Source organism: Myotis brandtii, unplaced genomic scaffold (genome assembly GCF_000412655.1).
Source record: "Myotis brandtii unplaced genomic scaffold, ASM41265v1 scaffold589, whole genome shotgun sequence".
Lineage (NCBI taxonomy): Eukaryota > Metazoa > Chordata > Mammalia > Chiroptera > Vespertilionidae > Myotis > Myotis brandtii.
This window is the reverse complement of record NW_005370220.1, coordinates 177,562-195,334: the sequence shown is the minus strand read 5'-3', so window position 1 is coordinate 195,334 and position 17,773 is coordinate 177,562. Positions and strand designations below refer to the sequence as shown.

Genomic DNA, 17,773 nt, shown 5'->3' with positions numbered 1-17,773 from the left:
CTGGGTTTCCGATCACCGTCAGTGGCAGGGGGCTTCTTCCGTCCTTTCCCTTTCGCCTCCCAGCATTGTGCCTACATATGCAAATTAACCGCCATCTTTGTTGGCAGTTAACTGCCATCTTAGTTGGCAGTTAATTTGCATATCGCCCTGATTAGCCAATGGGAAGGGTAGCGGTCGTACGCTAATTACCATACGCTAATTACCATGTTTCTCTTTTATTAGATAGGATACTTATTTCTAATCCTTTTAAAATGCTGACACTCCTTCACATATCTTCTTCTCTGCCCCTGGAACAGGCTTGAGAACTGTATTCCTGCAGTTATAGCTGGAGTTTCTCTGAAGTAACTAAAATACTGAATTTTGAAGTCCAGTAAAACTGGCATTAAATGTGACTCTGCTATTTGCTACCTGCGTGATCTTGGCCAAGATATTTTACCTTTCTAAGCTTCAGTTTCCTCTTACGTAAAATGTGCATAAGAGTACTTTTACCAGAATTTTATAATTACATGACATATGGCATGCAAAGTGTTTAGCATAGCGCCTGCTTCATAGTAAGCTCAATAAATCTTGGCTATTGCTATTGTTAATATATCTCCCTAGGCCAGTGGTTGGCAAACTCATTAGTCAACAGAGCCAAATATCAACAGTACGACGATTGAAATTTATTTTGAGAGCCAAATTTTTTAAACTTAAACTATATAGGTAGGTACATTGTTATTAACTTAATTAGGGTACTCCTAAGGCTTAGGAAGAGCCACACTCAAGGGGCCAAAGAGCCGCACTTTGCCGACCACGGCCTAAGCCAACTGCAACAGACATGACTGGATGTCATTGGTGCTTCATCCCAGCCTCCACGGGGTCAAAAACGGGTTCAGGAACAAATAACCCATTCCTTCATTCACCCTTTCATCCACCGCTGACTGACACTCAAGGGGCCAAAGAGCCGCATGTGGCTCGCGAGCCGCAGTTTGCTGACCACGGCCCTAGGCTACAATGCAAAAAACCAAACATCCCCCCAAAACTCTACTTCTGCTCAGCTATCCATTTAACTTCCCCTTTCTCAACCCAGCCCTTAGTTCCTTTTGTTTTGAATTAACTCCAAAGATGTAACTGACAATTTATACATACTAGTACCAAAACTGTTATAGTGGCTGAGATGGTACACAGAATTAAAGTGCTGCAAAGTAAAATATTGTATAAGGAACTCACAGTTAGGGAGGAATTAGTGTGTAATGACAAATGCCAAAGAGACACAGGCCTTATTAAAATGCTTATTTTTAAGGTAAAGACTGTGTCTGATTTATCTCTGTATTCCCAGTGCCAAGCACAATGGCTGGTATGTGGTAGGTATACCCAGCTTTTTTTGAATGAATTCTATCTATAGGGGGATGGGAGAGAGGAAACGTATACATTCTGGAGTTTAACTGAACACATTCTCTGAACATGTCAAACATCAGTAGATTCTATTCTAGATTTAGAGTCTGGAGAGTTACTAGAGCATGGATGAAGGTTTGGAATGAAGAAATGGCTCAAGCTCTGAAATAACTGTGTTTTTCTATAGTACACCATCTTACCTTAGGTTAGATTGCGTGGGCTCAGTGCTAGAGGATGGCTCAAGGCTGATTGGAAGGATCTTATCATTCTTGTTATGATCATATCTCTAGAAGTAAGAAAAACAGAAATTACTTCCTGTGCAAAAACCAGCCCTTTAACTGCAGGGCATGGGTCTATATACTTCAACCCCACCAGAATATCATCAGCACATTTCTAGACAATTTTAGGACAGCTTTACATTTAAAATTAATGCAAAACTCCACACAATTTTGGCTTAAAGCTATACATTTAGAAAAAGAAGTTTAGAAGAAGCCTCCCACCAGCCATTAGTTCTCCTTATCTGGTAGGGAAAGAATTTCTAGTTTCAAATTCACGGGTGGCACAGGTACACGGCAGGATTGCCCTTACATTCTTATTTTAATGGTCACATATCACCTTTTACCATATTTATTTTACTTCATCCAAAACACTTTAAAATTTTGCTAGATTTTTGCCGAGTACCAAGCATAACATTCAACTCTTAACAGGCCTGAGTGGAGAAGAAAATAGTAATAGCTTTCAGCCACTGATACAGAAAACATTCTCCAGGAAAAGAACAGTTTAATTTGATGTGAGATAATTATATACTTCTTGTAAAAAGTAAAAATAATATGACAGAGCAACCAGGACCCTCTGGTCAAAAGACCTGCAGGAGAAGGGAAGTACGAGGCACAGAGAGTCTCAAATGAAAGGAGGAATGGAGAATGGTTTCTCCTGCGTGCCTTTTCAGTGAGACACAGAATGAGAAAATGACAGCCAGTCTGGCAAATGAGACTGGATTTTCTTTTGAGTAAAAAAAGTCTTTGGTAATTTTCCTCATTTCTATTTTCCAGGTAGTGAGCCCTGGAAGCTGAGAAGACTCTGTGGCTGACCACCTGAAGCGCAGGATCCAAAGTGTCTGAGCTCTGTTTTCCAGCTTGGACACTGAGCTCAAATGTTTAATTTCTGACTCTTCCAGGAAGCCTGTTGGGTGGAGTCTCTGATCAAAAACCCATGCTCATATAGCTAAAGACTGAAGCTCCAGTTTTAACGGCCACAAATCTTTTTGCAGGTCTCCCAACCCCACTGCAGAAGAAAGAGAATCAACTCCTGGGGTTACTCTAGTCCCTGTACTTCACCACCTCTTTCAGTTTCCCCAGCCAGGACAGAAAGCCATTCATTTTTAAAAATGGTCATAGCTTTTCCAGTGCGCTCTCCCAAGAGACCTCCTACAAGACGAATAAGGCAGTGTGCCACTTCTCAGGCCTTGAAGACAATACAGACCCTGCAAAGTACCAAAAATAACTCTCAAAATATCTGGTGTAATGAGATGCCAGTGTTTTAAGCACTCATGCAAACTACCCACTTCTCAAGCATTTAGAATAAACATATTCAAACTCTTCACAGACTTGAGAGGCTGGGGAGAGTCTAATAATGCCTAAAGCAACTAATTTTAAAAATAAATACATTTTTTGTTCCTCCAAAGAACCACCCCACCAAAAAAAAATGATAGAGGTCTGAGTATACACATCAGCCACATGGAAAAATCAATCAAAAACAGAATCTGTGGGTATGTGGAGAGAAACAATGAAGGAACTTAATCCCTCTTGAGATGCTTCTCAAAAGAAAAATCTGGCAACACACATGGTAAATACAAGTAGGAGACCAGAGTATGGCTGTTCCAGATGTGAAGAGACTGGGATGCAAATGGGTAAGTGGACAATTGTCTTTTGGAAGACTCATTAGGATGAGCTGAAGCTGCCTTTCCAGCGTCTCACACTTACCTTGACTTGAGCATGGGCCCATCGCACCACCAGCTTCTTAGACAGAGCCAGCTTGCCATTGAGACACTGGATGGCTTGTTCTGCTTCCTGTCCAGGAAAGGGCCTACAGTTAGTCAACAAGTCAAATGGCCGACAAGCTACATGTATTCACAAGGGCCTCATTAGCTTTGATGGCTGAATTTCTAACCGCACCACTTTTGGTAAACAATTGGCAAAAAGTTTACAAAGAAAAAAAGCAAAATAATAAAAAGGGTATGAATTTTTTAGTTAAACAAAAATTTAAGTGGCTCTGTCACTTACTGGCAGTTTAGTGTTTGGCAGGTCACTTATAAATCATCTCTCTGAACATTAGCTTTTTCACCTGTAAAATATGGAGGATACTTACTCCTCGATGGTTGTGTGAGGAGTAAAAGAGTACATGGAAAGCATGGAGTGTGTGGGAAGCACTCAACCAACATTAGCTGATAGTATTGTTATTAGGTGATACCTTCCTACCTACTTCTGTTAGTCAGGGTAGCACTTACTGTGTCAAGAACTAGTACTCCCCCCAGGAACCCTGGAACGGTATCCTGGACTAGGGCTCATACTCCCTGGATCCTAAGTCAGAAACAGTAATGGCCTCAAAGGACATGGGAGTGAAGAAAACTAAGCCGGAAAAAGCAAGAGTAAGTCAAAGAGACTGTGAGCAAGGTATCTGTGAGTCAATCTATGCACCTGGCTTTCCAAACCAGAAGTCCCCTGACCTTTTCCCTATCGGACACAGGAGCAACCAGGCTGAAAGGAATTCCTGAAGCTGGATAACAGGCACTCTAGGACATTCCCAGGAAGCCTGGCTGTACTTTTCCATCCTGCTGAGCCTTCTCTGCTCTGTGTGTATCCACAAGGCATTCGGCCAAGAGGAACCATGTTCACTGGGGGTGAAGAAGCCCTTAAGGAACAAAGAAAAGAAACGGGGACAGTCTATTTGTGACCTCAGGCATTCCAGTCAGGTTTCACTGGTGGTTGCTTTATTCCTCTGGAGCTTACCAGTATGACCTTCAACAAATACTTATTGAGTACTCACTATGTGTCAGATATTAGATAGGCACTGGCTTCCTTGCCTCACTACAGCACGTAAAGTTAAAGGGATGAATAAGAGAGACATTTTATTCTCCTTTGAAGTTTCATTTAGTCAATTAGAATTTACATGGCACTCTCTATTAATTCTGTAGCATCAACACTAATAAGATGCCAGCAGTGACAAATGCTTCAAGAAATAATTTCCTATCTCTATACCTTGTTTCAAAGTTCTTGCAGTCAACATTACTGTTAAATGTCAACTATGTTTTCCTATGCACCTTCATCTAGTCTCTCAACTTTCTATAAGGTAAGAAGGGTGTAGGCTTTTAATCCCCATTTTTAGATGAAAACTGAGGCCAAAGAGGTTAAGAGACTTGTCCAAAGTTAATAAATAAAAGAGCCAGAATAGAAGGTAGGCTTTGTGACTTCTAGTCCAGCAAGACCACAGATTTTAGTTGTCTGTAAGAATCATCATCACGCTCTATCATTGAGGAAAAATAAAGTATTTACAAATGCTAACCATATCAGGCATTCTTTCAGTTTCCCCCAAACTTGAACAATTAGAGCAGCAATGTATCACTTATTGCCTATCACAGCTGCAAAAAAAAATCCCCAGTATGGGGCAGGACAATGACATCTCAGCATACACTGACACATCGTTTCTTGACAACAATCTGGCAGTTGTATTATGAAAAATATGCATGGCCTTTGTTGATGCCACTCCATTTTCCTGAGTGCAGTAGATATGCATGGTTAGAGTTGCAAACGTATTCACTACTGCACTGTTTACACTTGTGAATCACTAGGGAGAACCTAAATAGCTAACAGTTAGTCAAATACCATATGTTCATACAATGAAATATTATGCGGTCATCAAACATCCTGTTGATTAGCTTTTAAACTGAGGTCTGCTACATGTAATAAAATGTATAAATATTAAAGATACAGATCAATGAATTTTTACATATTTATATCTATACCAGTGAAACCACAATATTATGATACAGAATGTTTTCTTGCTGTGTATTAGGTGACAGAAAAAAAATTTAGTATACTTTGAGTGCCAAACAGGATCATATGATCCTATTCATGTATTATAAGCCATATATGCGTGTATGTATAAAGTCTTCCAGGGTTGTTGTTTTGTTTGTGGGAATGTGAAGAAAGAAGAAGAAACTAAGAGACACATAACTAAAAATTAACTGATTATTTCTGGATATCTGGTTGATAAATTAAGCCACGTACCTACTGGGTATATTTTCATCTATAATAAACATGCTTTACTTTTATAATAAGAAAAACATCCAAATACAATTATTAATAAAACAATAACTAGACAATGTTCTCACATAAAACTAATAAAGTTACAGAGAGTACTGAGCAGTGTCTCTATATTTAATAACATTCAAATTCAAGTTCTTTATCAATGCGTATCCATCCCAAGGACAAAATTTTAATACAAGATACATGTATATATCATGATTGAGGCTGGATGTTTTCTTCCTTTAGATATATATTCAAATTTGTATGCATTTATTTGGAGACATTCAGAAGAAGGGTAAATTTTTAAGAAATTGAAAGAAAAAACCGTTTGTGGGTGGCTCACCACAGACAGGGAGGGCTTTTGTACCACAGGGCAAAACTACTGAAAGAGGAGGAGGCTTTGTTAGTCAGCCACTAAAGGAAAAAACAAAGCAGACGAGGGAAGAGGATGTCCATTTGCTTCATGTGGGCATCCCAAAGCATTTGGTCAGAAAAGTAGGTCAGCCACCTTTGTCCGAAAGCCTAGGGAGGGTAAATTTTGGAAGCTATTCACTAATTCTTTCGTTTACCAAGGACCTCCTTTAAGACTCAGAGCAAGGCACACAGGCATGAATCAGACTTGGCTCCTGCCCGCAAGGAACTGCTATTCTAGCAGTTAAGAGACATGCACAGCCGAAACCGGTTTGGCTCAGTGGATAGAGCGTCGGCCTGCGGACTGAAGGGTCCCAGATTCGATTCCGGGCAAGGGCATGTACCTGGGTTGCGGGCACATCCCCAGTGGGAGATGTGCGGGAGGCAGCTAATCGATGTTTCTCTCTCATCGATGTTTTTAACTCTCTATCTCTCTCCCTTCCTCTCTGTAAAAAATCAATAAAATATATTAAAAAAAAAAAAAGACATGCACAAATACTTATGGGAGAGTCTAAGTACCGTGAAAGGGGAAGCAGTCCAATTACCTGCTTGGTTTCAAAGTTAACGAAACAGTACCCTCTGGGCTGTCCCTCCAAAGCACCTGACTTGTGGAAAAGGAAGTCGAACTGCTTTACCGTGCCAAACTTCTGGAGGAGCTTCAGGAGGTGGTATCTGTGGGGAAAGCACAGTCCATGAGTACGCTCAGGGAATCTGTTGGCCAGTGAGCCTGAGTATGAGATAAAAGCAGGAGATAATTTACTCCAGGGATAACATCTCACGCCCTCGCCCCCTGCCTTCCTCCAAACTGCTCTGTTAGTCTATTTGGCAAACAGAGTTGTTTGCCTCTATTTGGAATGGGAACGAGAATTGTCATGGCTATGCGTCTGTCCAGCACAAAACTACCAAACAAAAAACCACACCTAACAAACAGCTGTCTGGCCCACAAGCACATTTGTTTTTCTTTTGGAGAAAAGCTCAAAAATAGTGTCGATTTATTTATTTTTAACTTCTTGGCAATGAAATAATATTTGTGAATAACTACAACTCCATCAGAAACACACACACTCCAAAACACACACTCACACTCCAAAAGTCAAAAATAAAGTAACACATACACAATCACACAAATAAGTAATCCAGAAAGACTTCCCTATTAGATTGCAGCATTAACCCCACACTGCGCTTGTGAGAAACTGCCCCAAACCAAGCCACAGCTAGTGGCACTTCCATTATTAAGTGCTTGAGTTTCAATCTCTGATGTGACTGAACGCCAGGACAATGTGGAACCACAATGTGACTGAAGCTGGTCTCACACAGGACAGGGAACCTGGCCAGTTCCATCCAGCTGTGGGTAACTAACAAAGCCTGTTTCTTAACACAGTTTAGACTCTGGAGCATGGTTGAATAAAACATATAGCTGGCCAGGGAAGAAATTTATTCCAAGCTTTTGCTTGCCACTCTGCCCTTCACTCTCTTCTTGGATTCCTTTCTCTAAAACTTATTTGGTTTCTATAGAGCTTTTAAGTTATTCAAACAGATGTGGCCTTAACAGGTTGCTGTGGCCAATCTCAATTCCGACTTCCTGTCATCTGATGCAAGGGTGAGACAAACCAACAGCTCTCCCGTTTCCTTTTCCTTTGGCCTTCCTCCTGGCATCCTCCACACTATTCAAATGGAGTCAAGGCTTTCTCTAAACAATGCTGTCCCTGTGATACTAAAAAGGTATCAGCCCACATGCTAAATCTGTTATTACTGGGAATTCGACCCCACAGGGAGTCAGTAAAGCTGTCCTTACAGCCACATTTATATTCACATTGTTTTCTAGGAGAAACTCATCAAGATTTTATTCTTGACTAAGAATCTCCTTTGGGAGGCAGAAAGATAGGAACTGGATCATAAGCTCTACTGAATTTGACACTAATACACATTGACAAGCAAGCCCATTATCCTGGATCAGGTGCCTGACAAAGTGGAGAAAGGAAGACACAATACAGGTCTTTTACTGGGGCAGGATGCAAGGATCCCAAGGTATCCTGTGGATATTCATCTGGTCTTTAGACCTATTTTGAAAGAAAAAACAACCCTCTCATTTTTAAACTCTCAACTCCCATCAGGAGACCTCAACTGTGAGAATTTAGGAGGTGATTCATCAGGGGAAAGGGAGACACCTCAGCGCACACTTCTGGTTTACTTGATTTTTTGAACAGCAAGAGTGAGTCTCTGAGCAGACAGATAGGCTAGAAGAGTCTCCCTCAACGTCTCTAATTCACAGCTGCATTTTCCACTTACTATACCCATTCAAACCATAACACTGCACCAGTTGCTATGAATGGTGGGTCAAACCTGTTTTTTTTTGTTTGTTTTTTTTTTTTTTTTTTAAAAAAAACAATCTAAAGGACTCTGTGGGCTGCTCATCTTTTCATTAGCTCTATTCTGCTTAATAGCCGGAAGGTAAGACGATCGGCATTTCCTAGGAAATGAATTTTAATTTACTCAGGGAAAAAAAAAAAAGCCAGCAGATTATTCTTTGAAAAGCCAACAAATACGTTTTGCCCGAGAAGCCCGACCTTAAGATTCCAGGAACATCTGCTTAGGTCTGTGTCTTTCAACTTCTCCAGGATTTCTTTTCTTGTTTGATAATTTCTTGAAATTATCGGAACACCGAAACAAAAGGAATGAAATGTTTACTATTTTGCTTCCTGGAGATGGGGACTGCAAGCTCTGATAGTGAAAAAAGCCTGAAGACTCTTGCTTTCACATCTGCAAGCACTTTCATCTGCTGCTGAAGAATGGGAGATCTTACTACTCACCAGAGCCTTGCTTCCCTGCTGCAGGAAATGTGGGCCCTGCAGGCTTCTGAAGCTAGAGAATTACTACACCAGCAACTTAAATCAGTGTGTTGTTGTTTTTTGTAATGGGTCTTTAAATGGCATTCCTGCCTAATGGCAAATAAGTAATTAATCTATACAAATGTTAAAGCAAACAACTACTATGTGTCAAAAACTGTATTAGGCTCTTGGACTATCCAGATGAGTACAACTAGGTCCCTGCCTGCAAGGACTTCACATTCTGGTTAGAAGAGGGAGATATGTAATCAATTACAGTGTCATGCTTGCACATACGGGTAAGCATAAAGATGAAGAGGACCATTGTGCAGGGAAAGGAGTGGTCAGTGAGTGCTAAGTACACAGATATATAGGTGACAAAAAGTCTGATCGATTGAAAGAGAGTTGGGGAGGCACTAAGAGATGAGGCTGCAAGGCAGGAAGGAACAGGTTATGAAACATGTTGTGTGCTTAGTGAGGGAATTTAAATTTGATGCTGAAGGCAATGGGAAGCAACAAAATGACATTTAAGATGATATTTAGTGCACAATTTGTTTCAAAGGAAAATTTCTTTCTAAACTTACAGAAATTGTTATGTGGCAGGTCTTCATGTTCTATGCTTTGTATGTAATAGACTGGTCTTACTGTGTTCCAAATTTAAGTAAGCAAACAGTAAAGACTGCTTCATAATGCATTTATTTTTCCTTGCATTCTAGTTTATCTGTTAAAGTCTGTATCAGAAGGACATTTCCACCTGGATGACTTTCCACTGCTTTCAAGTTTACTTAATCTACCCCAAACTGACCTCTTCCCCTCCACAAACTTTTGCCTCTTCCCAGCTATCCCAGGGGTCAGTGTGGACAAGATTCTTTTACATATCTCAGGCAAGAAACATTAGGATCATCTTCAACTCTCCACTCCTCTTCAATCACTTTTTCTTCATCTGATTCACCACTGGCCTCCAAGTTCACTGTCTCTATCTAGGGGATATTAATGGCAGACCTGTAGCTAAACTTCATTGTTAGCCTTGCCCCTCCAATTCATCCTTCATACTAATTTTCCTATTAAAACACTAGAGGCTTGATGCACGAAATTCGTGCAAGAGTAGGCCTTCCTTCCCTGGCTGCTGGCACCGGCTTCCCTCTGGCACCTGGGACTCAGGCTTCCCTCGCAGCCATGGCTTCGTCCGGAAGGATGGAAGGATGTCCGGTCTAATTAGCATATTATGCTTTTATTATTATAGATCATTTTCATGATATCAGTCTCTTGCTAAACACCCACAATGCGTCTCTTCTACATGAAATTCAATCGGGTGTGAATAACTTTTAAAGACTATTTTAATCTGATAGTATTCTATTTCTCTAAATATTTTCACTATCATTTAGTATTCAACCTCTCCTTTAGTAAAAAGGTCTTCATGAACCCAGCCAGTATTGCTCAGTGGTTGCGCATCGACCTACGAACCAGGAGGTTCCATTTGATGCCTGGGTTGCTGGCTCCATCCCCAGTAGGGGGCATGCAGGAGGCAGCCAACTGATTCTCTCTCATTTATATTTCCATCTCTCCCTCTCCTTTCCTCTCTCTGAAATCAATAAAAACATTTTTTTTAAATAAAAAAAAGGTCTTCCTGATATTCTGCTCACACAACAATCTTATTCCTACCTTTATTTATGATTCACCATTCATTTAGAATGCTCCTTCTTAGAGAATTTCTCCTGGCTTTATTCCTGTTCATACTTCTTATGCATAATGCTGTGGCTATTAATTTGGCCTTCTACACAGCACATTTAATATTGGAAAAAGAAAGCAGTATTAACCCTTCAGAGGAAACCACAGTGTGGAAAATAGACAATATCTAAAGACATGAACTTTTCAGTTTTTCTGTTGAAGATACTAGTTATACACACACACACACACACACACACACACACACACACACACATATCTAGTATTTATTTATTTTTAAAATCTTTGTTGTTGAAAGTATTACATATGTCCTTCCTCCCCCCCACCCCCTTAATGATATTTAGAGGTGTTGTTTTATAGTTAGATTTGAGTCCCATAATTTAAAAGAAGTCCTTATATTTTAAAATTTAGACTAGGATACTTTAGGTTATAACTATTCAATTATGTGAACTATTACCTATTTGTGCAAAGAGCACTAAATCAGGCTGTGGGAAACTGAGTCAACTCACTTAACTCTTCCTATAAAAGAGGGAAAATATCTGTTCCACTGGCTTCACAAGGTTGTCACACTCTTAAATAAGAGGAACTAATGCAATATTAGAGCTAGAAAAATGTTCAGATCATTTAGTTGAATATTCTCTTTATAGGTAAGAAATATTAAGTATAATGTAATTGAAAGGAATCAGAATATAGTAGAAAGAACATGAGTTTGGAATCTGCTACCTCCATAAATAAGAGTATGTCATCATTCCTCTAAATCCAAATCCCTAAGATCTGTTTAGTCATTTGGATATTCCTGGCCTCTAGCATGGCCCTAAAATGGGCAGTTTTGCAACCACAAAGTGAACACAAATAACGAGCAGCAGAATATTAGAGTGCTGGACAGTTCGTTAGGAATGCATATACTGTTGAGAGGAGAGCATGACTCCGATTAATAACTAACAAGCACATGCACATAGAATTACTACTAAAAATTGTGCGGTAAAGTTTTTAACTGTCGCTGGTTTACATATTTCTGTAACTATTCATGACAGCAAATACTACAATTTGTCTTCTAATAAGAGGTAAAAAGCATTTCTAGAGGAGGGGTATTCAGATCAGTTTATAGAAGAGATCAGGAGGAGGGATGGTAAAGAGTATGAATATGCAGAAACAAGAGAGATAAGAATGGTTTTGTTGAATGGAAAACAGGCAAGAACTAGTACCAATCTGTTGGTCGGTGTCAATTTCATTACAAAAACCGGAGGTGCTCTGCAAACTTCTGGCAAGTCATTAGAAGTTTAGAGATTTGGATTCAAACAATACTCTCTCAGATTGAAGTATAAGCCAGGCACCACAAGGTCACATAAGTTTTATCATGTAATCCTTTCAATGTTTGGGAATGACTGTATTTTAATAACTAGTCTAGGCTATTACCTACACTGAGAGGAACAGGATCCAGAAGATTCTCTGCTTCAAACACTTGGAAGGAAATCACATATTCCTACAAGATAAGACCTATCATACTAAAATGTTAGTTTTCTTTGTTATAATTAAGTAAATTAAATAAGGTAATATTAAGTATTTCAAGCTAATCATAGGCTATGATTGGTAGCTATGTCTTTAAAAAAATTGATTACTGTTTAATCAATTGGCTTAATAGAGAAAATGCTTTAAAATGAGGAGTCCATAGAGGAAAAAGAGTGAAAATGATCTCTGGTGATACAGAAGTGGGAAGCCACAGGTCGAAGGCCCCGACCTGCAGGTTAGGACTTGCCACCCACCTTTGGCCTTATGTAAAAAGAGCAGAGGCACCAGAGGGAAAGTTTTGATTCAGTGTTGTTAATGCTGTAACTGAAGAAAACATTCATAGACTCCAACTTACAACATAAACCGAGGTGGCAGATGCCCACTTGAACCTTCCTGACTAGCAGCAGGACACACTTAGAACAAAGGTCTCATTACAGGGAATTGCAGGCAAAACAATGAACCATTTCCACACTCCAGATTTCCATTCAGACAAGCAGGGGTAGGAATGGAAACCATTCTTGGGAGTGTCCCCTCACAAGCTTGGGTTTTAGATGATGGAAAGTTTTTCTGATCAACACACATTAACTGAGAGGCTGGGCAGATTCACACATTCATCCTCAAAGCCATGAGCCATAAAGAGAACCAAAATCAATGCACAGTCTATATTTCAGGGCCCCCATGACCATGGTCACATAATATGGGGCAACACAACCTTAAATACCATCATAATTTCCAGATGGACCGAGCAGTATCTACATTTAGCTGATTTGAGCTTGAGCAGGTTTAAGGAACTAAACTTTCTGTCATGATATGCTAGTTTACATCCCTTTTCCTGTCTCTTAATCTCAACCCTTAAATGTACCTCCTCTCATCCCAGACTCTGAAGGTTCCGCTGTCTCTTCTCCTCTTCCTTTTAACACTATTACAAAAGGAGTAACTACTAGGACTGATGAAATCTTCCACGCTTACTTTAAGCACTGACCCCAACTGGCTCAATCCACTCACCCGCTACCAACCACCACCTTGAACAACTGGGAGAAGGAAAAACATCTCCATTCTCTTTGCTCAGAAATTCCTTTCCACTATAATGTCCACAGTGGGAAGAGTGGGGAGTCAGGACAATTCAATTACTTTTCTGACTGTGGTGGGCAAGGCACTTCCATCTCTTGGGGCCTCTACTGTGGGTTAAGAGAACTGGACATATCAGAGGTTTTCAAATGGTCCTCATGGAGTCCAATAAGTGATTGCTAAAGAAAGGGTGGTAGTTACCAAAGGCTGTGAGTGCGCCTCTTCCCCTCCTTTAATCAGAGCAGCTCTGAGCTTTTACTTTATATATATGTTCTCATTACTTTAAGACAAGGTTCCTCAGATTTTAAGAGTTTGAAAATGGCTTAGCATAGGGCACTTGGCACACAGTAGGCACTCAAATCATTTAATGAATGAACGAAAACCAAAGGGACTGAGGTGATCTCTAAGATCCCTTCCGGCTCTGACCTCCCATGGCTGTTTAACATGAATTAAAGTCAAATGCTGCCCCTCTACCTGCCTATGAATATACTGAGACTTCTGCTTGTTCCTTCATTTTGAGGAAATCATGCCCAAAGCTGATTCTGGAAAATAATTTCCTGATCATGGGTACAAGGATTCAAATAGTTGATCTCTGGCAAGTAGAAAAAAGAATATAGTTTAAAGGCTATCCAAGTCTATGTCTTTGCAGTAGAAGAGTCCAAATGTAAGAAAAATACCAAAATAACAGGCTAATAATAACATCACATCTCCTTTAAAGACAACTGAAATGTAAGTAAAAGGGCCAAAATATATCCTACATCCTTAAAAATTCTTCTGCATACCACTGCAGACATCCCAGTTTCTAGGCGATGAATCAAGATGACTTTGACTTACTCTGTGATTTTGGGGTCCAGGTTGCCAATCCATAACCGGTGCCCTTCCTGTAGGGAACCCTCTGACAGGATGGATGCGTTCTCCAGGGGAAGAGTTTTGGTTTCTGCTTCCATCAATCTCTATTAAATACTAAAGGAAATGCGAACATTCAGACAGCTGAAGAGCAACACTGTGTGAACATGAGACTTCAAATTCAGTTCAACAAACATTTATTCAAGGAGGGAATGCCCTGGGCAATCCTTCAAAGGCCTCAGTTCTTCCACAACCAGGGCCCCAGCACCAGTTCCCTTGGGACAGCTCCTCTGGCAGCCAGAAAGTAAAAGCTTCCATTTAAGGTGAAAGGGGTGTGGTTCTGTGTGTAGAAACTCAAGTTTTCCTCTTCTGAAGCCAGAGGCTGACTGGGCAGGAGGCCAAAGTCTCTCTTACTACACGATACTCCAGTTTAACAATTATCACCCAAAGTAAGCCTTGGAAACCACCAGAAAGAAAGTTAATGACACCGAAGAAGATGGGTAAGGCGGAGCAACAGTGAAAGAGGCAATACAGGAAATTAAAGGCCATAGATTTTGGAGTTAGAACTGAGTTTGCAAGCAGGTTATGTGACTTGATAAATTACCTAAACATTATAGGCCTCCTTTTCCTCATTTATATAAATGGAAAGAACAGTTCTTATCTTACAGAGCCATTGGGAAGATTAAAGGCAGTGCATGAAAAAAATAATTAAATGCTACATCTGACAACAGTAAATAATCAATAAATATTAGCTATTATCATGTTTAATATTTTGAGAGGCTGGGAAGAAGAGATGAACTTCCTCCTTAGTTAGTCCATTTCTACTATTTACTAGTTTTGTAACATTGGGCAAATTATTTAACCACCCTGTGCCTCAGTTTCCCCATCTGTAAAATGGGAATAATACCCCATAAGAGTTGTGCAGACTTATTGAGTTAATACTCTTAAAGCACCTAACAAGCTTTCAATTAATGGTAGCTTAAATTATTACTAGTCTTAGTTCCTGAAATGTCTCATCTCATAGACAAAAAAGGAAAGTGAGGATTATGATGGCTACAGTAGTGTATAGAGCAAAAACCCGGTGTCAGGAGACTAGGTTTCAAATTTTGGCATTTCGACTGGAAGTCACTTCTCCCTAAGTTTCAGTTTCCTCATCTCTACACAATAAACCTTGCCCTGCTTATACCTTAAGGTTGTTGTGAGGACAAAGATGAGATGTCAGATATAAAATACAGCATTCATGAAAATATAATGCAGTGAAGAAGAGATAAAAGGGCTGGGAAGATGGCAGGCTGTGCCAGACTTCAGAACTCCCTGATACAGAAACGTGTCCTATATAACCAGAAGGGCCTCAAGAGGTTGGTGCGGCAGGAACTGTTTAATAACAACATTGCCATTACCTCTTACCATCTCAGCACAGCCTATAAAGTCTAGCACACAGTAGCCCCTAGATCAGTGATGGCGAACCTTTTTTTTTTTTTTTTTCAGGTAAGTCAGAAATTTAATTTGCATGATAACAATATTATGAAATCTGACACACAGAAACCAAAACAGAGGCAAGCCCACAGTTCCAGGTTCCATTGGGCACTAGGCTCAACTCTGATGGGAAAAGGAGAAGAAGAATAAGGGATGGAAAGCAGTTTCAGCAGCAAAGAACCCGTCATCTCTGATATCGATTTAGATAGAAAAAGAACAGAAACAATTCATGACCAAAAAGAAGCTGAAGTCTGCAAGGCTCAGGGGAGCCAAGTTTCCTAAGGGCAGAGAGAACCCCTTGGCTTGGCTCCCTAGGAAAGTGATGGTGAACCTTTTGAGCTCGGCGTGTCAGCATTTTGCAAAACCCTAACTTAACTCTGGTGCCGTGTCACATATAGAAATTTTTTGATATTTGCAACCATAGTAAAACAAAGATTTATATTTTTGATATTTATTTTATATATTTAAATGCCATTTAACAAAGAAAAATCAACCAAAAAAATGAGCTCGCGTGTCACCTCTGACACGCGTGTCATAGGTTCGCCATCACTGCCCTAGATAATTGTTTGTTGACTGTGTTTATCTATTCCCACAAAAGGGTATTCTTCGGCCTTTCCCACTCACATGTTCAATCTGTTTGGCAATGTGCGACAAGCAACCACTAACTGTTAAACCCCGGGCTATGTGCATAAAATAAAGACATGAATAACCCATAGCTCTTGCTCTACCTCCTGTGAGGAAGGTGAGACAGACATAAACAGAATCCCAGGAGTAAAAATAGGAGGAGAAACATTTTGTCTTCTCCCTGCTTTCCTTCCTTTCCTCCTACTTTCTTAAAGATCATTCATTCAAAGAAAATTTACTGAGGTTCTATTTTCCAGGTATTGTTTAGGTCAGTGATGGCGAACCTATGACACGCGTGTCACCTCTGACGCGTGTCACTCATTTTTTTGGTTGATTTTTCTTTGTTAAATGGCATTTAAATATATAAAATAAATATCAAAAATATAAGTCTTTGTTTTACTATGGTTGCAAATATCAAAAAATTTCTATATGTGACACGGCACCAGAGTTAAGTTAGGGTTTTTCAAAATGCTGACACGCCGAGCTCAAAAGGTTCGCCATCACTGGCTTAGGTCCTGGGGACAGAGCAGTGAATAAGTAAGTACCCACAGGGTACTAATATTTGGAAGAGGGGCAGGACACAAAAAAAGCAAAATAAGATGTAATTCGTGATAAGTGCTGCAAACACAACGAAGCAAGGTGACTGAAAAAGAATACTGGGGTTGGATACTTTGGAACTAGCGGAATGGCCTCTAAAGGAGATGATATTTGAGATGGAACTTGAATAACAGGACCTTCTGATTGTCTCATGTCTAAAAACAGAAATGATACCAATAGCTTCTTAGTATCACAGGAGGGTACCATCTTTAGCGGGAAGAGCACAGGAAATGGGCCCCCCAAAATCTGCATTCAACTCCTGGTTTTTGCACCCCATGACTGTATGACTTTAGTAAGTCATGATCCCTTCTCCCCCTTACGTGTCCTCTCCTCAGAAAAGCTCTTCCTAATGGAGGGAGCTCCTTGTTAGTCTCTATCACAGCCACCTTTTCCTTTCCACACAATACTGATTCATTTTCTGTGATTTACTGTTTTATCGCCCGTTTCCCTCACTAGAATGGAAGCTACCAGAGGGCAGGGCCTTGCCTATTTTGATCATGGTTCCATCCCCAGCGGCTCGTGGCCAGTGCTCAATATTTACTGAATGAATGAACGAAGCAAGCCACTTTTCCACTCGCAGCCTCAGTTCCTCTCTTCTTCCTAGAATGGGCACCATTATCCCTCTCTCCTGGGTCGTTAGGAGGCTAAAACAAGACAGTATTTGGTGACAGCTCAGCACAGCGCTTTTTGAGAAACGATGAAGTGTAGCGAGAAATCAAGATGGCCCGAGACTTTCAAAACCCTTTGACTTTGCAACAGCGACAACACTTAGATTGTTAACAGGGCTGACAAGCACGCTTTTTCACCTCTCCTCCCGGCGGAGCTGCAACAGCGCTGGAAGCCAGGAATAGTCACGTGGGGAAAAGGAAGTGCAGAGAAGCAGAGGCACTCGTTCCTAAGGGCTGTTAACGGCGGAGTCCCACGTGGAACCCCGGCTTCCCGACCCAGGCCTCGAATTCCCAGAGGCGGCGGGTCAACACTCGGATTGTTATTTCCGGGCCAGCGGCGGGACAATCCGGGGCGGGGCCTGAGAAGCGTCTTCCCCGGCCGCCT

At 40.6% G+C, this 17,773-nt stretch overlaps 1 protein-coding gene across 1 annotated transcript in view; it reads right to left on the bottom strand.

Moving 5' to 3' along the window:
• The window catches only part of RBM18 (RNA binding motif protein 18), a 22,748-nt gene extending 5,058 nt beyond the window's left edge, over window positions 1-17,690 (bottom strand). Inside the window, exons 1-5 of the mRNA XM_005879188.2 lie at window positions 17,527-17,690; window positions 14,012-14,140; window positions 6,635-6,761; window positions 3,357-3,443; window positions 1,575-1,660 (exon numbers count right to left, since the gene is read on the bottom strand). Coding sequence (XP_005879250.1) covers window positions 1,575-1,660; window positions 3,357-3,443; window positions 6,635-6,761; window positions 14,012-14,124 — 413 coding nt within the window. The 5' untranslated portion in view covers window positions 14,125-14,140; window positions 17,527-17,690. The remainder of the gene's footprint in view (window positions 1-1,574; window positions 1,661-3,356; window positions 3,444-6,634; window positions 6,762-14,011; window positions 14,141-17,526) is intronic.
• Window positions 17,691-17,773: the final 83 nt, after the last annotated feature.